Below are 27,651 nucleotides of genomic sequence, written 5' to 3'. Positions count from 1 at the left end.
TCCAAGTAGGCACAGAAAGCAGCTCACAAGGCTCTACTACATTCTGCTATAGCAAAAAACACTTCTCATAAGGCAAGGTACATTTAGTAAAGTTTAACTTTGTCACTAGATCTGCATTTACTTTAGGCTTTCTGGTGAGATGGCTGTGTTAGGTGAGATGGTATCTCTGCACGCCTCCAGCAAACCCTTGTGCTGTGAATGCAGCCCTCGCTTTGCCAAAGAGCCAGTCCACCCCCGGCATGGGTCAGATCCGCCAAAACCAGCATCATTGTGCCTACTTCTTTAAAATCAGGCCACTAAATGAGGTTGCTTTAAAGATAAATAGTCCTTTGCAGTCATGAACGATCAGTATGAGTTTTCAGGGAAAATCCCAGGTAGCTCTCAACCACAGCCTCTAACAGCAAACAAACAGGACTTTCCATCTATCTCTGATCTCCAAAACCCTCTTAACAAACACACAATTTAACCCTTAGATTAATGTTCTTTACCCAGAAAAAAAGGTTATTCTTGCAACAGGTTACCTCACAATTTGACATCCCATTCCTTTCCTGTTCCCTGACCACCCATTCTTATCAATATCATTTTAGGGGAAACAGATTTGTGTTTTAAAAGCTTTTTATCTGTAATGTATTTACCTTACATGCATATTAATGTTATTATTATTGCTATCTTTGCTCAAAATGCAATAAACAGCTTACAAAGGCACACACCCTCATTAATCTCCGAAACCACCAGAGTTCTTCAACTCCTTCATATATATTCAAAGAGCATTTCTGTAAAGCCTCATCATTACGACACTAAACAGTGCTGGGAATGTACACGGGCTGTCGAGATGCCTGTTTTTACACAGCATCTCAGTATGCTCAATTCTGAGGTTTTCTTGTGCTGTGTCAGATCTGATCGGTAAGACGCAGTTTTAAAGAGCATACTGATCACACAGCTCTTTGCTGCGAACTAAATTTAAGCTATTTTACAATGCAAATGGCATATAAACAAAGTTTAAACTCAGGGATTTTAGTCGGTCAACAATTAGTCAAGTAAACCTCTGAGTAAAGTCCCTTCTATGAAAGTCAGTAATGCATAACTTCGGAGGGGAGACGGGAGGGTAGTTTCTGATTACTCTCTTCGAACAGACTAATTGTAAAGGGATTAAAAATAGGTGCTTTCACATCCTATAAAACAGTAGGCAGCAAATCAAGACCGGCATACAACAAGGGTGGTTTTTTTTAAGCACTTGAAAAAATCTACCCCTCCCACAAAAGACTCACGTAATCACTCTTGAAAACAATGTGCAAGAGTAAACTTCCACAGTCAAGCCATCCTGCTAATGCCCTTAACTGCTCAGAGGATCCAAGAAGCCACAGATATGTAAGTATAGAAAGAATTAACTTTTTTTTTTTCCACTGCAACAGAGAACAATTCCAGAAAGATTATTTATCTTCTGCATTATACTGAATATTTTCATGTGGCAGGAAGGATAAATAATCTTTGGGTGGAAAAGACAAGGCTCGTGGAAGAAAAGTCTGTGGTATTTTATGTTGATATATTAATATTCTGCCACTTGATTTTTATTTAAAGGATTTGTTGACCCACAGCATCAACAAGTTATTTCAAGTCTTTTCTTATAATACAGCCTTTGACAATCACAGGGAAATGTCTGATATTGCATTAGCTTAGACAATTTTTTTAGCAATAGTAACTAGAACTATACTAATGCAGAAATAACTACCGGACAAGTAGGAAGCGGAGCACTGCAGCTCTTAAGCCATTCACTGAACCTCGCAGAATACTCTTAATAGTAGGAGAGAGCCTTGAAATGAATCTGTGCTATAGTTGTGAATGCACAGCTTGCTGCATCACATACGCTCCTTGTCTCCTTGTCTATGGAACAGCCCTCATTATCAGCTCAAGAGCTCCTCAGTCACTCTTCTCACATCTAAATATTGCAAGAGAATATTTTAAGAATTCAAAGTTTTATAAGCTAAATCCTCTTTTACCTTCTGACATGTATTTCCATCAAAGTTTTTAGAAGGAATTCTTTTTCTCAATCACAATCACCAAGTATCTTTCTCCCCATTATTGGTCTCCATACCACAAAGCTAAAAAAGTATTACACGTGATATTATTTTTATCCATCTTCCCAATTCAAAAGGATCTATTTTTCATATTAAACAACCTATATTTTTTGCCAGTATAACAGATGAGAACTCAGCTATAATTTAGCTTAAAATAATACTGACGGTATGCGTGCCTTTGAGCACAGAATACAAGAGTTTGTCTAATGTTCTCATGGCTCCTCTTGAAGAGACATGGAGGGACTGAAAAATTACCTGTCAATTAGTCTTTAAGAGCTAAAATCTCGTATCTTTCCACTCGAAAGGCTGAGGAGTATGTATACATGTAACGAATAATAAATTAAGGTAAAGTTATGAAGTTGTAATCCCTGAAATTCAAGACTGTACAGGTTCCATATCAGCAAGCAAAAAACCACAATCATACAAAAGGTGTGCATTTTTTCTAGCAGTGAGATACAAACTCTTATTTGACAGTTTTTTCTTTTGCTAGCAAAAATGTCATTGTCAGTGGCTCCGGTTTTTCTTTTGTTTATTTGCTATATTTTAGGCTCTCTCCTTTTTACATTTAGAATACTAAGGCAAGGAACCTGAAGGGAAGTTAATCATCTCACTATCAGCACGGCTCTTCACATCAACATGCATCTTTGGCAGGGATGATATAAGTCAGATTGTTCTCACACTCTTCATAGGACAGATCACATTTGGAAACAGAGATCCAACAGACAAGAGCGAGACATGTACACTTCAAATGACTTCCACTTTTTCTTTACTTACGTAGCATTTCAACTCAGCTTCTTTATTTCCATTTCACTGACTGCAATTTGTACTACTTTTGAGCGCCAAATATAACTGTCACACAACTTTGCAAAGTACACAGCAGTAGATAAAAGCAGGACCATAAAGATCCTACAGTGTGTGCATCTGCAAATTCTGTTAAGCACTTAAAGAAAATTGTAATTCTTCATAGCCATCAGCAAGAGAATTTACTTCATGAAATGCACACTTAGGGTTCTCTGAAGTGTGGTGTACAAGTTTGGCTTTAGTGCTCCAACAAATTCAGGTCTCTACCAAGGAAGAATAAAAGCACTTGCCTAGAAACTGTCTCACCAAAATTAGCTGTGGGTTACGGCCTGAGGATTCAGTTTTCTGATCATCAGGCCCACTCATTGTAATTTAGGACACAAAACTCAGCTGCTTTTGAAAAAAGGTAAATTAACATAAAGCATTAAAAGTGTATGGGTGTTAAAGTATTAGAAAGAAACAGGAAGCTTCAAGACACGCCTGTCTCTTGCCTCAGCTTTTGTTAAACCACGTGTAGTTCCCAAGCTGCCAATACATACATGTCGATATATGTAGATTAGGTATATATTCTTTGTATATTAACAAAGCGTTCTACTATGCAACTTAGCAAGTATACATTTTAACAGACATAGCTTAGTGGATTCAAGCTTTTTTCTCAAACAGAGAAAACACTCTACAATGAAGATCACTTGTATGATAAATTAGAAATTCAAACAGTGAATATGATGGCCAACAGAAAACAATTTATTTCAGAGATTAAGGAAAAAAAAAAAACCTGCACAAGTACAGCACTGCGTATTTCCCATCTTCTACTGTTCTTAAACTCTGTAGGACACACACAGCTTACACCTATAGAGGACTGTAAGCTCAGTAAATCCTCAGGTCGGGCACTGCAGGTCAAGAGAAGTCTCTTTCCCAAACATTCTTTTACAATCACTTATGTTCCTTATGCATACATAAACAACATTATTCCCCAATACTGTTTGTTAAAGAAATATTGTCCATCTCAAAGTGACTAAACCATATTACATATTGAGTCAGGAGAGATCTTTCTAATGATCTGCCATGCCTTTCCAAGAATTTCATTAGCACCCCTCTTAAATTAGTTACTGGACAGATGGACTAGGGATTCATCTCCAAAGAATGAAAATTATGAAGACAGACAAATCACACATAGGATTACAATACACAGTTGAAGCCTTCTGCATGTTCCCTGTTCTGCTGAAAACACAGATGGTGTTCCTTCAGCAAAAGCAGGAGATGAGGACAAGAAGAAAACTCATTTAGCACAGAGAGATCTTTCTATCGCTGCTTGCACAGAATCCAAACCCATGTAATCAAAGTTTACAACACTGCAGTTGCTGGCTCACAGCTTAAGTCTATGCTTGTTAATAGATATATGAAAAGCTATGATACTACATATAAAGCTTGTCATACATGAACATGTCTATGAACCAGGGTTTTGGATTATGTAGCACATCCAGACTGGAGCCAGCGATCTGCTCATCAAACACCTTTTGCAGTAGGGACCCTGCTCTGAGCTGGGCTCTTGCATACTGCAGTATAAATGTAAAACAAATGAATAATGCCAGCCAAATGCTTTCACAGAAAACCAGTCTCCTAAACCAGCTTATTTTCCTGCCTTGATGAGATTACAAAATTGGCTTAGAAAGGCACCTACACAGATTTCAGGTATGCCAGATTTTGTAAGCAGCTTGACATGGTACTGTAATTTTTTTCCCTGAGTGGATGCCATGGCTATCAAATACCAGGAAAGTGCAGAGAACACAGTAAAAGCTTGGTGAGCTAACAAATCTCAAAGTAATTGGCTAAAGAAAACCTTTTTTCTTTTTTTTTTTTTCCCCATTGGTGGTCAGAAAGCAAATACAATGCTGAGACTTTAAAACAGCAAGTGAGGGAACAATAAAGAACAACCTGCATTGCTTGCAAGCCTGGGCATAATATTACAATTAATTTAAAACTCTCCCAGGAGTAAGGTCCTCCCACGTGGAAGCAGAGAACAATGACTATGCCCCTAGAGTGGAGATATCCTGGGACACAGTGAATCTGAGGAGGACTCTGGCATCACAGTGAACTAACTTCAAAAACTCCCAGTGCGATGCTACACAACTTTATCTCAGATACCTCATGAACTGAGCAGAAAAAGCAGGGATGTAGTGGTGAGCATGCTCACTCACAGCAGTGCCAAGAAGCATCTGCAGCCCCATCTCCTGTGTGGGACTAAGCTGAGCTTAGAACAGACATCACGAGACTATGTCGCCTTGTGGTGAGAAATCTGCTTTGAATTGCTAAAACCATGAGGTTGTATAAAGGGGAAAGGCTCAAGAAAAAAATGTGAGACATCCACATTTTTTAATATGGAGGTTGATTGACCAAAACCTAAAGTACAAATGGCTAATTCACTTTCTCTTCAGTTCTCAAAATCAAGACGAAACAGCACTTTGGAAAATTTCCTTTAAATGAAAAGTTGGTGGAATTCATACGCAAATAACTAAAATAATAATATAACCTGGGTCATACAGCAGGTCACACTAAATGAGTAAGTGTTCTGGGTCACTGACTATTGTGTGTCTGCAGACTCAGAAAACATAAAAACCTGAACCACCTTTACCATACTCATTATGAAGACAGCAATTTTACTTTATGCTTAAAATTCTGCATGTACCTCTATGCGAAAAAAACTGGCAATGTTTTCTAAAATTATTAATTTGGTAAGGCAAATTAATGTTTTGGTTGGTTTTTTTTTCAAGTATATATTTCAAAATAGTATAACTAGTGACCTCAGAAGGCTGATGGGGAGGGGTATTTAATCCAACAACCTAGAAGAGCAAACATTTTGGTAGTGATTCTAGAGGGTAGCTCCAGTGGTACATTTGGATTCAGGACAGTAACTGGCCACCTTCTCATAAGGTATTCCAGGCACACAGATCATTAAAATCAGTAGGAATCAAGTCCAGCTAGTCTAAGGTTTGCAGCAGTAAAAAAGTATCATCCTCCATTTTTGCTCCAAGAACGCGAAACATACAAAAAGTATGCAAAATGGGTCTGCTGTTGTTTTTTTCACAGACATCAGGTGGAGGATGTCATATGCTGTGAATGTTGATCACTAAGGATTGCTGCCAAGAAATAAACAGCAACCTGACACAAGTAATAGGATAAAACAAACAAAAAAACCCAACAAAAGTCTTGTCTTACTTAACAGTTTAGACACATTTTAGGAAGAAAGTATTTTTTAAAATGCGGTTCTGTTCTAGATTGGCAAGAAAAGGTGAAATACCCACTGAGGCAAATGGAGTTCATCCAACAACAGCAAGAGCTCAGATGTACAAAGAAGTTACCATAGCTCAGGTGATGTGCATTAAGTTGTCAGAGGGTAGCAACTTTATCATCTGTTTGGGCCCCAAACCAGATACAGTACCTCAGTTTATTTTTTTTGTCAAATATATTCAAGTAATATAGCACCTAGACACCATGGTGACTCCTCAAAAACACGCCCATACATACCCACATATAGAGAAAATATTAAGGCTCACTCAGAGTATTATAAAATGCGTTCCCTACATTAACAGCCAAAATACTTTGGGAATAAGCGAGGATCAAAAAGGGCACTTTCCCTCCCCAGGACTGACTCCCAGCGCAGGCAGAAGAGCCTGCTGCCATCCTCTGTCAAGGAGCACAGCTTAGCTGCCGTTGTGGTCCTCCAGCTTTCTTCTCATCCCTCTGTGGCCAGTTTGTCCTGCTATGGACCTGCACCCCGTGTATGTCCATGCTAACACTGTGGGTAGGCACAAACTCTCAGCTAGGACTCCTTGTCAATATAGCCATGGTTTTATGCGAGGGTGAGAATCCTATTTTGAGCAACAACAGGCTCTGGATTAATTTATTTCATTAAAGATCCGACTTCATGGCACAAAATTACGTAACATGCATTTTATAAAATTCTACTCTCAATGTAGAAAAAATAGCATTTCACTGAAATTACAGAATTTTTCCTAAACCGTAGTTACACGTGTTTGCATAACAGATATTCTACATTTTAGAAACATTAACAGAAAAATAAATGAATGGACATGACAACTATGCATGTTATTTATGAACCAAAACTATTACAACTATTCAGTGAAAATACAATTATGCAGTTAGTATGCTGTATCTAGCTACTGCAATAGACCTGTTTACCATAAATCTCAGATTATTCTTCTTCGCACACGGTTAAGAAATTATTTTAGCTAAATTTTAAGGAAGACATGAGTAGAGGATAGATATCATGCTGGGAGTGTTAACAAGTAAGCAGAAGCATTTAAATAAGAGAAACAAAACAAAATACCTCCCTGACTTTTATCCAGGTGCCTACACAAACCCACACCATTTTTTGCAAAAAGCAATCTGTTACACTTACGTAAAACAAGAGCCATCCTACACACTTCTATAAGGGAAAAGATGAAACAGGAGGAAAGTATACCAGAACTATCCTCAGGGTAATAATGACTGTACTAATCAATCATCAAACACATTAATGCCAAGATATTACAGCAAATGTAGACTTAATATACTATCTGGATGCTAAATTTCTTCCTTAAACATATATTATATAATTCATTTATGTATTTTAATACATGTAATCCACTATTCACAGGTTTACTGTTGACAGAGAACCTTATACATCCCTGCTAACTTGGCTTGAAGTCTGATCAGACTGGCTTATAATACAGTACACGTTGCAGGTCACATTAATTGTGAAGAACCTGAAGTAAGTAGGACAATCTCCTCAAAACATGAAAGAAGATCCTAACCTTTTAATGCTTTCACAAGTTAAGAAAAGGAGAATAAACACCTTCTGAAATGTGTAGCTTAAAACCCTTCAGAGGTATTTTCCAGAAAGAATTCTTTAAAGTACAACAGGCTACAAGTTGTTTGTAAATATTTTGTGTTGAAAGGCAGATCCTCACAAATAACCTAGATATTTTAATTAAAGAGACCAGATAGACTTAAAACTCAGGTTACAACAGCTTTTATCTCCATAGAGTATTTTGCATTAGAACAGAAGTAACCTTGATTTGCCTGCTGGTTTAATCCATAAATGTTGCCTCTAAAAGGCACCACTTTGCAGAACACCTGCTCAAGGAGTAACACCAGATGCCAGATCCTCTCTGACATTTATGCTTCCACTACACAACTGTCAGGTGACAACATACCTAAGAAACCTTTTGCACTGGAAGCAATATCAACAGTCTGTTCCACATCTCAAATTCTGGTGGATCATGTTTTATATGTTAGGTCCCCCAATCCCCTCCACTTTGCAGTTCTTCCATGCTACTTCTGACTGTGGAGGTTAAACAAGTTCTCAAATCTACTAAATTGACAACGTGCGAAATATTTCAGCTGGGTTATCTCTCTTTCGCAGCACCACTAAAGAGTGACTAAGGTAGCAATCTTAAGAATTTATGTATGTAACAATATTTGAAATAGATTCCAAAAGCCAATTCTTAAAACTAGTAAAAAACAAGCTGAATTACTGTAATGCCAATATGATAAGAATGCTGAAGAAAATCAGTTTCTCAGAGCAAGTTTAACCATTGCAACATGAATTGTTTGGAACAAAAACTCCGTAAAAATTAACTGAAACACATCTAAAAGATTTTGTGTGCTTGCCTGACCCTTGGGGACTGCATATGATACTTTATCATGTGGTTTCTTCAGCCTCCTTTTTCCCCTCAGATTGCTTTAAATGGTTTCTCACCTCCTGACCATCTGTAAACTTCACTCTCCAAATACATTACATTCTTGGTTTGTTATTTTGCCCCCTGTCTGATATCTTTCAGGAGAGAAGGAACTGGGATCAAAACAAAAAGGCACAAAAGGGCCATCTTTTTGTTTGTTTGTTTTCGGAAGGAGCTTGAAAAGTATTTCACCATAATGAAGTTTCATTTCAGTTTTTTACGATCTTGCTTTTTGCAACAGAGGTCGGCCGTTGTTATGCAGGAGAAGTTTATCTACTTTTATTACAAAATGTTCCCTTTTCTTTTTTTTCATGTTAGGTCTACTGAGCTTCCTGCAACAACAGTGGTTACAGACATGGACACTTTCACAGCCTCTCAGGCAAACACTTCCACCTGCGACTTATATGAGCACAAAGACACAGCACGGATCCTCCTGCCTGTTTTCTACAGCTCCATCTTAATTCTTGGGGTGCTTGGAAACACCATTGCCCTCACCGTCATTTTTAAAAACAGAAAGAAAATCAACTCCACTACCCTCTATTCAACAAACCTCGTCTTCTCCGACCTCCTGTTCTGCATTGCCCTGCCGACAAGGATAATCTACTACGCCTTGGGATTCCACTGGCCCTTCGGAGAAGCTTTATGTCGAATAACCGCTCTCTTGTTCTACATCAACACCTACGCAGGTGTGAACTTCATGACATGCCTGAGCATCGACAGGTTTTTCGCTGTTGTCCACCCCTTCCGATACAAGATCCGAAGGATTAAGTACGCCAAAGGCATTTGTGTCTTCATCTGGTTTCTTGTATTTAGCCAGACTTTCCCATTGCTTATACAACCCATGTCACAGGAAGAAGGAGAAAGGACTACGTGTATGGAATATCCAAACTTTGAAAAAATACCACATCTACCATTTATACTTCTTGCTGCCTGTTTAGTAGGGTACCTCATTCCCCTGGGGATTATATTATTTTGTTACTCACAAATTAGCTGCAAACTTTTTCAAACAGCTAAGGAAAATCCACTGACTGAAAAATCAGGGATAAACAAAAAAGCCATCAATACAATCATATTTGTAATTATAGTGTTCATCATCTGCTTTACCCCTTATCATGTTGCAATCATACAACACATGATTAGGAAGCTTCAGAATGAACCCTCGTGCACTGAAACCAAAATTTTCCAGAAGTCACTCCATTTTACCGTGTTTCTGATGAATTTTAACTGCTGCCTAGATCCCTTCATCTATTTCTTTGCATGCAAAGGATACAAGAGAACTGTAATGAAAATACTGAGACGACAAGTGAGCGTATCAATTTCAAGCGCTGTCAGGTCACATCACGAAGAAAGCTCACGCGATGTGGGAGAAACGCAGATGACGGTACTTGCAAAATCTTCCAATGGAAAGCTACCTGAAAAATAAAGTCTGTGGTACACCGCAGTGGAGCAAGCTTAAAAATCCACGGTCCACAGTAAAAACTCTGAGTGCTCCCTGTACAGCAGCTTAAGTAAGATTCTGTTCCTCAGGATGTCAGGAAATCAAAGACAGATGTTGCATTGAAAAAGAATTGACACAGGGCAGCAGGAAAAATCAGCATTATCATTTCCTAGCTGTATAATTTTGACTGATCTCATTATTTTTTTTCCAGGAAAGACGCACCACTGTGAAGGTTCAAATTCCATACTGCACATGCGCATGCCTGGATGTTATTAACTCAAGCAAAGATTTGATTCACATTTTAACTGGGTGTCTGAAAAAGGATTAAACAAAAATAGCTTACAGTTCAGACTGACTAAAACCAGAACATACGAAAATTGCAGGACCTCTCACTGAGCTCCAACAACAGCCATGGTTTTTTTAGCTAAGTCATACAAGCAAAGGAATCAAACTTTGAGAGAAAACGGACAATTTCTGTGCACATTTGACTATCACAAGTGCTTACAGACCTTTGTAGGTGAAACTGCATTTTACAGTATTTGGAGCATGAATGTCTTATTGTGCAAGTTACATAATTAACATTGCCAAATGTAACAGGCACAAAGTTAATGAACTGTTTCGTTCTCCCCAACACTGAATATCTCCCACGTTAAACCACTCATCTTTGCAAGGTGTATGATCTCTTCACTCGTTTTCCTAAAGGAGAACTTTTCTTTCTAGTGTGTATTGTAAAAAGTCTCTAATCTAGTTGTATATAAATTATTTATAAACACAAAAAATAAGTTGGAGACTGTAATATGAAAACTGCACCATTTCAGTTAAAAAAGCAGTGATACAGGTTCTCAGAAGTCAGACATGAACACAAGACAAACATTTTAGAAACAGTTGACGTCACCAAAAAAGTAATGTAATGGGTTAATTCCGCTGGTGTGAGACGGTCACCTCTTGTTAACTGTTTACCCAAGAGACTAATAAATGAGAACAGTGGGATCAGCTGGGAAAGAACACGCTTTCCCATCACGCCTTCATGCAATATATCTGGGGTCCTTTTGGGCACACCAAAACTGGGCCAGCAAAGACGCCAGATGACTTAAACACATCCTGCTGGAATCAGCTCAATACCAGTTGAGTTTCCAGGATGCAAGCCCTGGGTTCCTGCTGTCGTGCCCTTCCGTCATGTGTCTGTTTCCTTCCCTACTTTATTCCCGGTCCCACTGTCTTTTGTCTTCTATCTTGTTAATACGCCTTCACCTGCCAACACAACTCGGTAATTGCACCATGAGGCTGTGATGGAAAAGGAAAATTAAAGAGTGCCTGATAATTACTGGTAAAAGCTATGCCAGATGTCAGAATAAACATTATTCATTGCAGCTGTATATTTCTGGCATTGAGGTTATACTGAAGTCAAACAAACGTAGTTACATTTGTCATCTTTGCAATGCCTTCCTTCCTCACGTGTTGACCTCCACCTACCTACAAACATGGAAGGGTCATATCTGAACAGCAGTACGGAAACATTAAATTCATGATTACTTTCTTGTGGGAAAGAAAATGCAAAACACCCTGTTTTTCATACCACTCAGGATTGTCAAAATTGAGTTTCTAATACAAAAGACACTATGCAGCTACAGGAAAAGAGAGTAAGAAAACTAATTTTTAACAAAAGTTCTACTTAAATCTCTATGCTATAACAGTTCTGTTCTTGTCGGCTTTTTAATAAACTATCTTAAAATATTATTTAAGAATTTGCCCTATTGGAGTAAACAAGTAACTTGATAAAACCACGGACAGACCACTCATGAATACCTAGAAACTGTAGAAATAAAATATAAGTATTATTAATATCACGCCAGTACAAGCTCATTTTATTCTACTATTGTCTGTTTTTTTATTTTGATATGTGTTTCATCTAACTGCAATTATAAAACCTTAAAGGCAAAAATTCTTTTTGATATTTGTCTGTAAAATACAACTAAAATATATATTACAGCACCACATAATGCAGATATCTACTGTCTTTTAAGTGGAAACAAACTGAGGATCTGTATTGAAAAAATCTTTCTCTATCCCTGTTTTCTCACATTAACATTTCTGTTATTTTAAAATTTAGACTTTGTTTTTAAATCACATCAACATTCCCAAACAGCTAATTTCACATCAAAATACTGCATTTGCTCTAATGAGCCTGTTGGTCCAGTTAGATAAGGGTTTGAGAAAAGCTATTTTTTTTTTACTCCTGATTGTGATGTTTCTCAAATGTTGAAGAAACCAATAAATTAAAAATCTTTAAAAGCCAAGATAAGCTCAGCTTCCTGACAAGAGTCCTAAAGGCACAGACACACAGACAGTGACAATTCATAGCTGCGGCCGCTGCTGCCGCTGCTTCCCCTCACTCCTTGTCAGCATGAACTCACTACCCATGCACATATATCAGAGGAGCCTCTTCTCTCTCTGCTTATCTGAAACTGACAGAAGTCATCGTGATGGTGGTTTCAGTTGGTGGGGGACACTGCATTGAAGTTTAGAGAACATCTGTCCTGCTTCTTCTCCAAGCTGTGCTGTGTGCCTGGTAAGAACCACCAGAAACATGGTAACAAGTTGGTGCATGGGAGCAAAGGAGAGCAGTAATACTGAAAATATGCAGGTGTTCGCCAACAACTGATTTTCTTCAAGATACTCTTATCCGTTCATCCTGCTGGTACTCTTCCCCCAGTGCTGTTTGTTGGAGCATTTTCAGGATAGCAGTTACCTGCAGTGGTACACCTCAGGTCCCTCTCCTCCTACATGCTGCACAGACACAAATAAAGTGGGTTAAGCCACACCTGGTATATCTTTTTCCCTCCGACACTGAATATATAGAATTATAGAACAATTCTGGTTGGAAAGGACCCTTAAGACCATCAAGTCCAACCATAACCTAACTCAACCTAAACCATGTCCCTAAGAACTTCATCTACACATCTTCTAAACACCTCCAGGGATGGTGACTCCACCACTTCCCTGGGCAGCCTGTTCCAATGCCTGACAACCCTTTCTGTGAAGAAATTTTCCTAATATCCAATCTCAGCCTCCCCCAGCACAACTTGAGGCCATTTCCTCTTGTCCTGTCACTTGTTATACTTGGGAGAAGAGCCCAACCCCCTCCATGCTACAACCTCCTTTCAGGTAGTTGCAGACAGTGATAAGGTCTCCCCTCAGCCTCCTTTTCTCCAGGCTAAATAGCCCCAGTTCCCTTAGCTGCTCCTCATCAGACTTGTGCTCCAGACCCCTCACCAGCTTTGTTGCCCTTCTCCGAACTCTCTCCAGTACCCATACAACAAATTTACAGTATAACTAATGTGTCTCTCTTAAAAGACATGAGCATGCCACACCATGCAACATGTGGCCAAAACAGCTTTGCAAAAGAAAATGAGATACTTTCTAGGAAAGGCCTCCTTCTACATAAAAAGCCAGGAAATGGTCATATAGACCTGGAGATATCTACAGAGATATCTTTTAATTCTACATTTTGGAGGATAGGTCTAGGGCAGTTCCTAAGAGGATTCCAACAAGACCAAGTGTCCACTGCTGACATTTCTCTCAAATCTTATCTGGTGGGAAATGTGACAAGGGCGCATAGAAATAAAAATCATGGTGGGGGTCAAATGGTATATTTTGCCTGTCTCTGTTGAAGTCCAGAAAAGAAAGCTGTACAGGCACCTGTTGTAGAACACATGACCAAGTGAAGGTGCATCATGTGAAAAATCCCCAACAGATGCACATTTCCAGCAAAAGAACATGGCTTGTGTTCACCTTTACTTTCACTGAGAATGCAAAACTAAGGACTACCACTGCAAGTCCTCAGACAGGTTCCCTCAGCCACCTTGAGCCTGAAGGTGTTGAAGCCCAATTGGAAGTGTGGAGATAAAGAACACAATCTTCTGTGGCTTAGAGTCCCAACAGAAGAAGACAGGTATTCCCCAAGGTATTGCTGCCTGACTCTTTTGGCTCTGACCCTGAAAGTTCTGCAGATGAGGAACCTGTCAGTAACATGATCATCTCCAAGCAAAAGACAGTAATAGTGACTGTCTGAAATGGCAAACATGCTACAACAAATAACACAATTCCTGGAGGTGGTTAATGAGCCTTCTTAAACCAGCAAGCCCACTAGCATAAAGAAAAAAAAAATTGAGATTTTTTTTTTTGTTTTAACAGATGTTACATTAAGGACTAACATTGTTCCGAAACTCAAAAGCTTTCAGGTAAGCAAGGAATGAAAAGACTCCAAGAAAATGATGAGACAACCTGCAACATAAGAAAAACAGAGGGCAAAAGAGGAGAAGAAAAGCTTCACATTACACGATCAGTTTTGGAGGAACTGAAAAGCAGCAACATTCTCTGCCTCTTCTATTTCCACGTCTATGGTACAGAGCAGGGGAAGAACTCAAGACAAATTAAGGTTTGTGTCTTAGCAGCATCCCACTGTGCTGGCTCAACACAGACAAGGTCAATGGACACCAAGAATCACTAGAAAAACATCAAATTCATCTGAGTGAAATATTTCCCAATACATTCTTGGCTAAGCTGCAGCCTGCAGACTGAAGCTATGGTAGAAAATGCTCAGACATATTTCCTCATTGTTTTCCTCCTCAGAATATTCTCTTGGCTTTCTGCAATGTCTGACTTCAGAATTCTGAGGCATATGTCTCATCTTGTACATGGCAGTCCTCAGTCAATTGGTCTCCTGTCAGCCTGTTTGGTCCCTTTTTGAACTGAAAATGCCGCAAGAAGTTCCACAGCCCAACTAACACCCAGGGTGTGTGGAGCCGTTTTCTTGTGACACCTGTTAGTTTCATTTGAAGTGTCGGGGTTCTTGTACTAGAAAGAAGTGAACACAGTCACTCCCTATTTACTCTGTCCACACTGCTCGTGATTTAACAGACCTATATCAAGTCCTCTTCCTTCAAGCCATCTGCTCCCTTCTCCTACGAACAGTCAAATCGAAGCTGTTCACCACTTCATCCAAATTAGAGAGGCAGGGAAGAAGGCAAGTGCAAAGGAAGAATGGAAATCCAACTGTGTTTGAGCTGGGTGGCAGAAAAGAACAGGGTATCTCTATACATGGGGGATCCACAGTGTACTGATCTGCTTTTCCTACCACAGTAGCATACAGGTAAGTCTCAAAACGGGGATCTTGCCCCGTAGCTGCCAAATTCGGATAAACTTGCTCAGACGCCTTAAATAAAGAAGAACAGGACCTCAATGGGCTGGAAAAATGGGCTCACAGGCACCTCGTGAAGTTCAGCAAAGTCAAATGCAAAGCCCTTCACCTGAGACGGAATAACCCCAGAGAACAGGGCAGGCTGGGCATTGCCTGGTTCGAAAGGAGCTTGCCAAAAAAAGGTCTGGGATCTGGTGGACAATAAGTCCAAGAGGAGTCAGTAGTGTGACCTCATGGCCAAACATATTCGGGACCATGTTAGAAAGAACATAGAGGGAAACAATCTTTCCCCTTCATTCAGTACTTGGGAGATCATACCTGGAGTCCTGTACCCAGTTTTGGGCTTCCCAGTACAAGAAAGATACCAACATACCGGAACAAGTCCAGCAGATGGCCACCAAAAACGATGAAGATGCTGCAGCACATGCTCCTCGAGGAGAGGGTGAGAGCTCAGGCAAGACTGAGCAGGGATGTTATCACTGCCTTCAACTGCCTACTAGGAAAGGGTACAGAAGAGATGGCAACACACAGTAATGGACACAAGCTGCAGCAAGAAACAATTAAACATTAGGAAGCATTCTTTCACCATGAGGTTAGTCAGACTTTGTGAAAGGTTGCACAGAAAGGCTGGGAAATCTCTGTCCTTAGAGATACTCAGCACTTGACCGGACAAACCCCCATTAAATTGCCACTACCAGCGCTGGACAACACATTCTCCAGAGGCTTCTTCCAACCTACATCCTTCTATGACTAACAAATTTGGTCAAAACTTTAAGCTAGAGAAGAAAGAAACATGAAACTCAATAGCCTTGCAAGTAAAACTAGCAAATGATGTAACTTTAAAATCTTCTATCATTGTCCTCTACTTAAGCCCTTATCAAAATGCTGTCATTAGCATCCTCCTAAAATAGAGGTCAAGACATGGCCTAGTTTTCTTTCCAAAAAGCTATATTCATTTTCCCTCAGTGCAAAATACAAGTTTCTCCTCTTCCTCTTTTCTTTTCCTCAGTTATGACAGATGTTGTGCAAAGTGCTAAACTAAAAAAACAAATTTTGCACCTGTTCTGAAGGCAGCAACATTTGTGGTTATCCTATCCCCTCTAGAAAAGTATACATTATCTTATACCATGCACAAAGAGAGCTATGTTCCTCCCTCTAATAAGCTAGACTTAGCAGTTTCATCCTTCCTGTGGCACGTAACTTTCGAGGGAAGTTGTGGTTAGTTAGCAGAAGGCACTCCAAGGCAGCCTACTTTAAATATAGAGATGCTGAAAACTGATTATTCTCAACTTATTAGCCTACAAAGGAGCCAGATAGTGTTTTATCAGCAGCTGCTGCTACTAAGGGGCTAAGAACTTAATGAAACCTTAATATCGTGATTTCTAAGTACGGAAAGTTACAGTAATTCTGTCTAGAAGTGGCCGTGACAGATCATCGTACACAGTTGGACAGGAAGAGATGAAGCACCCCTGTCAGCTGCATGTGTGAGCTGCATGTGTGAGGCATTTTTGACAAAAAGAGACAACTGAAGACTCCTGAAGTTATGAGACTAAAGGCGACTTCAGGACAATTCTTCTTTGGCCTTCAAAAAATATTATAAATACAGTGTATTCATGATGCCAGCTACTCAAAACCGCCCCAACCCATCAGAATCTTACTCCTTCACTCAGACGGGGGCAAACCCATCTGGGGTGTCAGGGCTAGCTGCCAGGACACATACATAATAACGTTATTTATGCTAAAAGAGGGATAGAGGGCAAAGCTTCACATTCATATCCCTGATACTTAACAACATCTCATGGATTTCTCCTAGTGGCTTTGTTCTAGACAAAAATTGACATAAATTATCAGACAGGACACCTAGATATAGACCTGCAAGAATACATTGCATGTCACTATTAAAAACGTGAACTGGAAGAAAGTGTCTCAGTCTTGTTGAGAAGTGGGGGGGGAAAAAAAAAAAAAAAAATCAAGCCATCCAAATTTACTGGCATAAGAGATTAATTTCATTAAATGAAGGATCTTTCATCTTTAACTCTTCTTAACCCACAAACTAGAGCAGCAGCTCTAAAATTAGCATGCTCAGATACCACTGAGCACTGGCAAGCAGAACTGGTGACCACAAATGCTGGGGGACGACTGCAGCCTCCAGTTCTGGGCACAGCCAGGCCATCTCTTCACACCTCCTTGATTTTCTGCTGCACTGGTTCCAGCCATTTGGCCAGCACCTGCATCCCGTGCCCTTGGTTAGGAGGAGTTCCTCCATCTGCCAGGAGAGCTGCCTATAGCTGCGCAAGTCTACAAAGGCCAAGCTCATGGCTGAGGACAACTAGGTGAGGACCACTGTAGACTGAGAGCCCAGGGTCAGGGAAATGCCTCCTGTTGTCTGAACTGATTTTACTGCCTACAGAAGAAGTGTCTTTACATTTCCTCCAATCTTCCACTGTATGTGGAAGCTGATTTTGGAAAAAGTAATTCCCCTGGTTACAGCCCTGCCTTCCTAATACCGTGGTTGCTGGAGCTGTAGAGGCACCTACCATACAGCTCAGCATCTCTGTTTAAGCAGCCAAACACCACTGCTATCATATAGCCCTTTGCAGTGCTTCTTGTGCTGCAAATTGCAAATTCCTACTGAAGTTACATGATTAATTATGTGACTTGTAATTAAAAATGTCCATAAAGAAAGATTCTTGAAACAGATATCAAGAAAGAGTTAGCACCGTAACGTATTTTAACTATAGATGAAGTCTCATTGTCATTCAGTCTAGAGAAGGTCTTCACAAGTTTAACAACGACAACAAAAAAGTCATAATGATGGAGCTAGAATTCTGAAATTACTTCTCAGAAATCCGATTCTAATGCTCTTTCACAAAGTCTCACTTTTCAGTCACAAACAAAACAGGAAACAAGTGTCCCTCACTGGCCACAGACATGTTGGTGGAAGAAGTTTTTGCTATTCTCTCTCTACAGCATTATCCAGATCTCTCAACATCTCAAAAAAAGGTCTAAACAAGTAAGAACTATGATTTACGCTCCATCTAATCCGACAATACAACCCAGCTGCTGCAACAGGACTCTTCCACACACCGGAGGATGACAGCAGCAGCCAGGTGGGAGGGGAAGAATGTCAGGGCCTACCAGCAGGATGCACCTCAGAACTACAAGGAATTTCTACTTTAGTTCAGTGATCTGTGCTTAGAAGAGCAATACTTCTTGATCCATAAGGAACCAGAAAACAGGCAGTAATTTGAACCAAAATGTTTGCAGTTGCAGAACCAACTTTACCAATAATTTGCTTATCTGCTGTAGTAGCCAGCAGTGGGTGCTTATTCTGTGAAGAGTTAGTGATCCACATAACCATTCACCCAGGTGTATGCCTCTGCATCATGGCTACATTGTGACTGCTACTTAATCAAGGCATATCTAATCAATAGTATAATTAATCAACATATGCGCAGTCAACACGAAATTAGTCAACATACATGTAGTCAATGTATATTTAAACATAAGTATACGTACAGTGCATTGTCTCATCCATGTGAAATATTAGAGACAGCTATTCTAGGACTGTGACTTCACCAACGAGAGAAGAGTAAGAGAGTGTATCACCTGCACTCCAGGCTTGATTGCTGTCAGTGCCTGATGAAGCTGTACTTAGCAAGACCCTGGAAGAAACATGAGTGATCTCAGAGCTGGGATCTTGCACCATGTGCTGTCCATGACCAGAAGTCCAGCCGTATCCCCTTGGCGCTGCCAGCATCAGAAGGGTGTCAGATTCAATAACTTGCTGTCAGATTTTCTGGGCTATTAATGAATAGCTACCTGCCTTGCAGGTATTTGTGCCTTTCTTATTGGGATCCATAAAGAACTGTCCTCTCCTTGGTACAACATACTTCATATTTTATTTATCACTTTTCCATCCGCCAACACAAGTAGAACATAAGATGAGTGGTAATTATTTTTCTCCAAAAAAGGTATTATTTCAAATAAAAAATATGAAAGTGACTAAGCTTAAAAACTGAAATCAATGATTTTTTGTTACAAGCAGATTGGAAGCAGACAAACTAATGATAAGGCTCTGTGGAGAATAATAAAAGATTTTACTATTTGAGTACTTTTATCTGTGCTTCCCAAAAACACCTGTTAGCTTTTGATAACAAAACCAAGCAAAAGAAATACTGTAGGCAACATCACAAGTTGTTGTTCTTATTTGGGTTCAGTTTTAACTTTTTAGTAACTTGCAACAGTCACGAGTGAGGATTACCAATAAAATTCTGTTGAAACATAAGTTTTCCACTCTTGATATCTATCGCCCTCCTAGAACGTCTATATGGAGAAGCAATTTCTGATTGAAATTTATCTTTTTTTCTAAGTATAATATTAAAGACCAAAACAGTGCCTGTTTTTATTTCAAAAGTTTTTGTAGAAATGTAAAATATAATAATCTATTTATCTTTCCTCTTTTCTCAGTTTAGGATGAGCTCTGGACTCTCTCAAGGGTACAGAGGCCTTACAGAGAGATCTGGATAGACTGGAAAGCTGGGCCATCACCAGCCATATGAAATTTAACTAGAGCAAGTGCCAGATTCTCCATGTGGGATGGGGCAATCCTGGTTATACGTACAAACTGGAGGATGAGAGGCTGGAGAACAGCCCCACAGAAAGGGATCTGGGGTTCGGCTCGGTGGCAAGTTGAACATGAGCCAGCAGTGTGCCCTGGCAGCCAGAAGGGCCACCCGTGTCCTGAAGTGCATCAAGCACAGATCACTGGCCGGTCAAGGGAGTTCATTGTCCCACTCTGCTCTGCACTGGTGCAGCTCCGCCTGGAGGGCTGGGGGTAGTTTTGGGCACCTCAATACAGGAAGAACATCAAACTATTAGAGTGTGTTCAGAGAAGGACAACCAAGATGGTGAAAAGCCTTGAGGACAAGACTTACAAGGAATGGCTGAGGTCACTTGGTTTGTTCAGCCTGGAGAAGAGAAGGCTGAGGAGCAACCTCACCACAGTCTACATCTTCCTCAAGATGGACAGCAGAGGGCTAGGTGCTGATCTCTGGTGACCAGTGACAGGACAGGAGGAAATGGAATGAAGCTGTGTCAGATGAAGTTCAGATTGGACATTAGGAAATGGTTCCTCACCAAGAGGGTAAGGTGGACTCCTGACTGTCTACTGCCCTTGTTGGTTGAACATAGTGTGGAAAGAGTGAAGCACACCCTCTCCCATTTGCCCATCTCATACTTCCAACACAAAGAAAGGATTCAAAAGACGAGGAGAAGACAAAAGCATGTAGACAACACATCCCAATCTCCAGTTACAAGCAAGTAGTCCTTCTCCTTTGATGGGATATTTGAGTGAACATTCTCCAGGATTATTGCAAACACTCATCTCTCTTAATCGCAGCCCAAAGAAGTTACTTGAAGAACGAACGTAGTATTCAGGGTGAGATCAGACTGTACAACAGCTACTGCAAACGCTGTCTCAAGCATGTAGCCAAAGCACCACTTTTACTAAGGTGCAAAGAAAACTTCCATTTTTATTTCTGGAGTGGAAATACTTCTTTATGATTCCACTGTGGACAGTGAGGCTCACGCCTGGTGTTTACCCCTTGCTCCATTGTCTCACAGTCTGCTGTTCACTATGACACTCAGCACAGAGACAGTTATTGCACCGAAGCAGAAAAAAACCCTCCTAAACAGCCTTTATAAATATTAAAAAAAAACCCCAAAGCATATTCAGCATCCTGGAGGTACATACAGAGATGCTCCAGTTCTAGAAATATGAGGGTTTAGATGAAACACCAGCAGGCTGATTTTCTGGTAAATGATGTAGCAATCTGAGATGAATTCTGAGGAGAATCTTGAAAAGAGAGGAAGCACAGAACGTTATACTGCTTCAGCCACATGGGCTTGAATCTTCTTTCACACTTCTGGCAGAGCACACAGCTACCAAAACACTATCTTCATCAAAAGGTGAAAAGAACTGGTGACCATAGGCTCAAAGAGCCATAGTGTGAGGAAAGACAGCACCAAATTAATATCCCATTATGGAAAACAATCACTAAGTGAAGACAAAATGAACAAACAAAACCAACTCTCTCATCAAGACCTTGGTAAAACTCATGGCGACATGTGACAGAAAAGCTTTTCACAGGAAAGCATAGAGATTACTGCTGAGTATCCCTTTATGGAACTGATTGAATTTTCTTAAATGTACAAGACACGTAAGTAAAAATGCAGAAAAAAAAAAAAAGGAAAAAGTTTTAAAACACAGAATAGTATTTTGTCTCACACTACAGGGAATATCAGTCCTGCTGCTAACAACTGCAAGAGAATAAGCGCTTCTTCTTGATGTACTGTTTCTTACCAGGGTTTAATAGTAGTGCTTTACCAATCCCAAAAGTTATTCCCAGGCCAGAAAGGAATGACAAAGCACAAAGAAGCAGATGTGGGGTGACTGCATTGTTAGCTGAGCCAGTCTTGAATGAAAGCTGCCTCTCAGATGGATTGGGGCCATCACAACTAACTCATCTGCATCCTGCCAGATCTATCTGTGTCGTCAGAAAACTGGAAAAGGTGGCCTCATGTCTGACTGGCTTCAGAACAGAGGAAAACATATTTAAAAATAGCACTGAGAAACCATCTCAGATTTCCTGCTTGTGACATATCTGACTTAAGCACTCAAAATCCCACTCAATAATTTGCCAATAAGTAAAGTAAGTTCCACCAAATGATTGACATCCCTAACCAATGCAAGAGGGTGATGCGTCACTCTTCACATCTGCATAATATTAGCATGGTACTGTCAGCTATCACTGTTGGAATAAGTTGAACCTTGATGAACAAAAGGATTCCCCCAGCCCATCTAGTCTGAAGCTGTTGCATGTCTGGTCCACAGATAGGGAAACTCAACACAGCGGGTCTCTGTCCCTCCAAAGATATCAGAGAAGGTTCCTGGCTTAGGTAATAGAAACCTGGGGCAACATATGTGATAACGGTTGAAGACAAAAGGTTTGAATCCTGAGGGCATGTGTCTTACCACCACTGCAGACTCTCTCAAACTTCGCCTGTGTGCAAGGAGAGCAATGAGCAAAGCATCATGTATGGACATACTGCCAAGTGGCTGACTGAAGCTCTAGGAGTCCAGCAGGACGTGGGGATAATACATCCCAGCCTGAGAAAAGTGCCCTCCAAGCCTGGACAGGTACAGCCTGGAAGCAATCAAACTCATGTTCCTGTGAGGATCAGCCCAATCTTCATGAATCTAAAGAGCAGAGAGCTGCCTAGTGGCTGTTAAAGATCTTGACACTTACTCTGGTAGGCTGGTGATCATGAGTCACTCTACTGAACCAAGAGTGGGCAACCTGATTTAAGATAGGTACTTACTTCACGAGGCCCTTGAGACACATATAACCTCAAAGGCGGAACCTTATACTGGGAGTAGTCCAACCTGTAATGTGGATTGGCTTTTAACTTTGTATCCAATACACACATTTTCATTCTGCAAACTTCTTGCCTCAGAGAAAATAAATTTGATCAGTAGTGATCCAGGACCCTGCTATGTTACGCACCTGAATTCAAAGGGTTATGATTTTATTTGCTTTTGAATGTGTTTAGTGAGAAATGTGAGAAATATTTTCTTTCTAAAGTGCGTAAGTCCTACCATAGCTTACAGTTCCTGTAACTTCAGCTGTTCCACATTTCTGGGTGTAAAGAAAGTGCAGAGTGAGGCACAGGGTAGCATCAGCCTCCCAGAAACATTTACATGGACAAGTTTGACTATGTGACAGCCGCCTGTGTTGGGGAAAGAGAGGTGGGCACCACAGGCAAATGAGAGCTCCAGCCTTTCCTACCAGCTTCTGACATCGGATCCCTCACAGTGTTGCTGAGTTCCCACGTTCCAGCACAGAAACCTCAATTCTCTCCAGCCTCTTGATCCCACATACCATGAATATCACCCAGTCCACACCTGAGCAACCCAAGGACACATCTCACTACACGATGGGCTGAAAACGGTCTTCACTCCCAGCTCCCTGCTGATTCCAGCATTAAATGATGATCTTCTAACAGGAACTGCATTTGGAGTAAAGCTTGGGCAGAGTAGAGGCAAAGGATGGCAATTTATGATGACTGACGCTGCAAAGCACATAAGATATTTTTGTCTCATTTATTATGACCCATTTTCATGGTAGTGACAATAAGTTGGAACTAACTACGAAAATGTGACTCATGCATCTGCTGGTCAAGGTTTTGAGCCCAATTCTGTAGAACAGTCTAGTAATTGGCTACCCCTCAGTCCTCTTCTACACTAAATAATATTCATTATTTTTTGGCTGAGCCATTTTTAAAATTACTTTTGATTTCTTCGTAAAAAGGAAAAAAATCTCTTCTTATAACTTACCACATTATAATCAGTACATTTTTAATGGACATCATAATGTCTTCAAAGGCTTAGGTCTATTAAAGAGAGGTTTCAATGTTCATCTTATTCGCACAGTTTGGCTTAACAATACCTGAAAATTAAAACAGCTCTATCTATCCATCCATCTATCTATTATCAAGACACCATTCACACTTTCTTTTTATTTGTGGCTGTAGCTCATCTTTTCCCAAAGAGAGCTCTGGAAGTATCCTAAAGCCCAAGTTGCTGGCAGGAAATTGTTTAGCTTGTTCATGACAAAACAGAAAAGCTGTAGCAGAGAAGTGATTTCTTTGCAAAAAATACTTCCCCATTAAGACCAAGGTGTCCGAAGCAAAGTGATGACTAAACAAAAGGAGAGTATTTGGTAAGCATAAAATAAAAGCTAAGAGGAAATTTTAAAAGAAAGTCATACAAAAAAAGCTTGTTATTTATACAGAAGCTCTGAAAAATCCTTTAACTTTGAAAAATACATTTTCTAATTTCTTAATTCTTCAGTGAAGCACACGTTAGATTTTTACTATCTATACCCAGTCTTCTGTCTCGTGTATTTGTTTTTTAAAGTCTCAATCACAAAATTGTGCTTTCTCAGAAAATCACTGAACTTACTATTGAATCAACTTCTGTCCACTACTTTGGTAAATTAAGATAAATTACAAGCACCAGTCACTGCAAGACCTCCTTTGTGAAGTTAGTTAGTTACCATCCTCCTCTTTGTCCTAAGAGGACAATCACACACCCTTTATTTTGCAAAAAGACATGTCAGACACAGTATCTCTCCATAATAATAGAATCTCCCACTGTTTTGAAGAATTATTCACCAATTTTTCATCATTTTTTCTCCACCCCAATCAACTGATTAGCTGTCCAACAAATATGAGGAGAGGGAAGAAAGATCTGTAGACCAATATTGGAACGGTGGCAGTTCATTCCATGAACTACGTTATCCCTTGTATGAAAGAACACCAGTCCCTTAAAACAAAAATGTTGTAGCAATCCCTGCTCGTGGCATAACTTCTAGAGATAGGAGACAACTGATGTTTCTAGGATGTAATGACTACTTAAAGATTGTTTTTCTTCAGATCAAGTAACATGAGGTACCACCAACAGTAAACCAATTCGCAAACAATAGCCAAAATTTTCATTTGCACAGAATTGTTTGGCACAGACATCTACAATTAGATGCAGGATTTCCTTTTAAATTCCAAAGGGACTTCCACATCCCTGTCTTCCTTTAGTATGGTTGAACATGAGGAACAAACAAGGTTTTGCTACTTCCTGAAAGAGGAAGAGAAGGAGGAAAAAAACACAAGCTGCCAGTAAAGACAGAAAGATGATTTTCTAACAGTTGATCATCCCCACGTAGACTGAAAATAACCTTTGAGAGTTAACCGTTAAGCTAAAAAGGAGGCTCCCTACTCCCACATAGGAAATAAGGCATTGCTTATTTTCATGAAATAATTTAATCATAAAACTTTTAGAACACAAATACCCACTCCTTCAGAAAAAAATGAAGTGTTGTGGTGAGAAGGTGGCTGCTATTGCGTCTTATTTTGGTAGAGACGTATCAGACAAATAAAAAATCGGGATGTGGGTGGCTTAAAAAACACAGGGCTGCTTAATTTTTAATTTTAGCTTTTATCCTTGTGCTATATAACAAAGCCAAAAAAAGAATAGCAAATGTTGTTTTCAGTCCTTCTTTCCCTCCCCCACTAGGTGTCTTTTAGTTCGTCACTTTTCCAGGGTAAATTCAGACTATACAAAGTAAGAAAGTGTTCACTTAAAACTCACTCTCAGAATTGTATCTTATTGTTCAAAAGAAATGCAAATTGGAGACCTGTGTGAACTCTAACTCTTTGAGCAGCAACAGAATTTGCAGTTCTACAGTTATGGGAACACTCAAACCTTCCACACCATGAGGCACCTCCCTTCCATGAGGGTGTCGAAACAGTTTTCACTCTTCATAATCAGTTTATCCACACATGTGACTAAGTAGTGCAGGTGTATAAAGGAATGACCCCATTACACCTGATTTCTGCTGTTCAAAGGTTCTGTTGCTGTGCTAGCTAAGGATCCGTAGATGGCAGTATTGACACAGTAATTAACCTCAACCACAGCAAAAGTCAAAACGGTTTCACAAAACCGTTCCTTATTGGAGACTAAGCTCCATTTGCAGATGTCAGACACCTTCACATTGGGCAGTGTAAGTATCAGGACAGGAACTGTCCGGCAATAAAGAGAAGCCAGATCCAGCTTCACTACTAAAAGATGTTACACCCAGCACCAACCCTATAACCCTGACAGTTTAGGCCACACCGTCTTGGAAATAAACTATGTCATCTAGACAGTAATAAGCGCTGTGAGCCACAGGCTGCTGGTACAGTTCTTATGGTTCCATCCATATGCTGTCAAATTAGAAGACAGAAGACAAAGATGTCCCACATTCCTCCACTGCATATTATTCCAAACAAGCTGTGTACTTCCTTCTATTTCTGCATTTTGGGCAAGTGCTATGAATCTGGTGCTCCACATCACCACACAGCACAGAGCTCAGCTACAAGTAAGTAAAAGCAATGTCCCAGATGTTCTAGGACAAAAAATAAAATGCATTGACAGCCAGCATGATTTGGAGGCAAAGGATGAAAGCATCAGAGAACTGTAGCTACACAAGTCCCTATTCAGCTTCACTGGCTCATCCTCTCTTAAAGCTATCTTGACCAAACCAGTTCCTACATAAAGAAACTTGCTGCTTAAATTACTGAAATAGAAATCTATGTCCTGCCTTATTTTGCTAGGCTTCTTGTCATGATGAAGTTCAGGAATTTCAGCTCTTTCTCTTCAAAATGCATGCCTGTGTGTAAAATCTGTTTATATTTTTGTAGTTTGTTTGTCAGAAAGTACAGAGTCCTCTGAGAGGACCCAGCTCTGTACATGCAAAGACAATGACTTCTCTGAAATCCTCTGCTCGCAGCCAGCTCTGCTGTCACCCTTTGCCAGCTCACAGCATCAGCTGGCCTTGTCCAGTGTTCAGGTGCACTGAGCACACGCAGTCAACTTCTTAATTTCATAGCATCACAGAATGGCTGGGGTTGGAAGGGACCTCTGGACATCATCCAGTCCAACCCACCTGCTGAAGCAGGTTCACCCAGAGCAGGTCACACAGGAATGTGTCCAGGTGGGTTTTGAATGTCTCCAGAGAAGGAGACTCCACAACCTCTCTGGGCAGCCTGTTCCAGTGCTCTGGCACCCTCACTGTAAAGAAGTTTCTCCTCGTGTTTAGATGGAACCTCCTGTGTTTCAGCCTATGCCCGTTGTCCCTCATCCTGTCACTTGGCACCACTGAAAGGAGTCTGGTCCCATTCTCTTGACACCCACCCTTGAGATATTTATAGCATAAATAAGACCCCCTCTCAGCCTTCTCTTCTCCAAGGACAGTGCTGAGCCTAAGCACCAAGCAACCCTGCCCTGCAGAGATCCTAACTAATCCGATCCACTGTGATATGGCAGGAACTGAGCTGCTTTGTCCCCGTGTCTGGATTACACCAGACCCTTTACCATCTTGAACATTCTCTCTCATGTCAGCTCAACTCCACAGCACACCAAGCTTCACAACCCCAACGCATTACTGTGTTTGTTAATTTGTGACAGAGACAGGTGGCAGGGACAGAACAGCATTAGAAGACGGTCACTTCATCAAAGTAACCTACCTGCCAGGCCTGGGCACACGCACAGCAATGCAACACACAGCAAGTTGCCCTTGAATTTAAAGGGCAGCACTTATTCTAATTCAAATACTTGCACAGCTCACTCTCACTTCACACACTTTAGATTAAATACGTCACTGGCATGCTAAAGCACATGTAGCAATTTTTAATTATTTAATTTCTGATATAATACTCCAGCTAGTAACTGAGCAGAGGATGTCCAAGTTCCTAAATGCTGGAAGAGTCATAATGATTTTACCTGTTTCTGCACTAGAC

The 27,651-nt window shown here is 40.3% G+C and overlaps 2 protein-coding genes across 6 annotated transcripts in view; one reads left to right on the top strand and one right to left on the bottom strand.

Annotated features, from left to right (window-relative positions):
* The window catches only part of UBAC2 (UBA domain containing 2), a 102,239-nt gene that overhangs the window by 47,118 nt on the left and 27,470 nt on the right, over positions 1-27,651 (bottom strand). The window lies entirely within an intron of this gene.
* LOC136097372 (G-protein coupled receptor 183-like) lies at positions 1,215-11,899 on the top strand. Of its 4 annotated transcripts, XM_065829716.2 has the most exons (4): positions 1,291-1,368; positions 6,152-6,245; positions 7,534-7,647; positions 8,936-11,899. In XM_065829716.2, the coding sequence occupies exon 4, from the start codon at positions 8,973-8,975 to the stop codon at positions 10,038-10,040; it is 1,068 nt and encodes a 355-aa protein (XP_065685788.1). In that variant the 5' UTR covers positions 1,291-1,368; positions 6,152-6,245; positions 7,534-7,647; positions 8,936-8,972; the 3' UTR covers positions 10,041-11,899. The 4 variants fall into 4 exon arrangements, with proteins under 4 accessions (XP_065685787.1, XP_065685788.1, XP_065685789.1 ...); XM_065829717.2 differs by lacking the exon at positions 7,534-7,647; XM_071806995.1 differs by lacking the exon at positions 6,152-6,245 and having other exon boundaries at positions 1,296-1,368.

Source organism: Patagioenas fasciata, chromosome 1 (genome assembly GCF_037038585.1).
Source record: "Patagioenas fasciata isolate bPatFas1 chromosome 1, bPatFas1.hap1, whole genome shotgun sequence".
In the NCBI taxonomy this organism is placed as follows: domain Eukaryota; kingdom Metazoa; phylum Chordata; class Aves; order Columbiformes; family Columbidae; genus Patagioenas; species Patagioenas fasciata.
The sequence above is the reverse complement of the archived record's forward strand: the minus strand, read 5'-3'. Positions and strand labels throughout refer to the sequence as shown.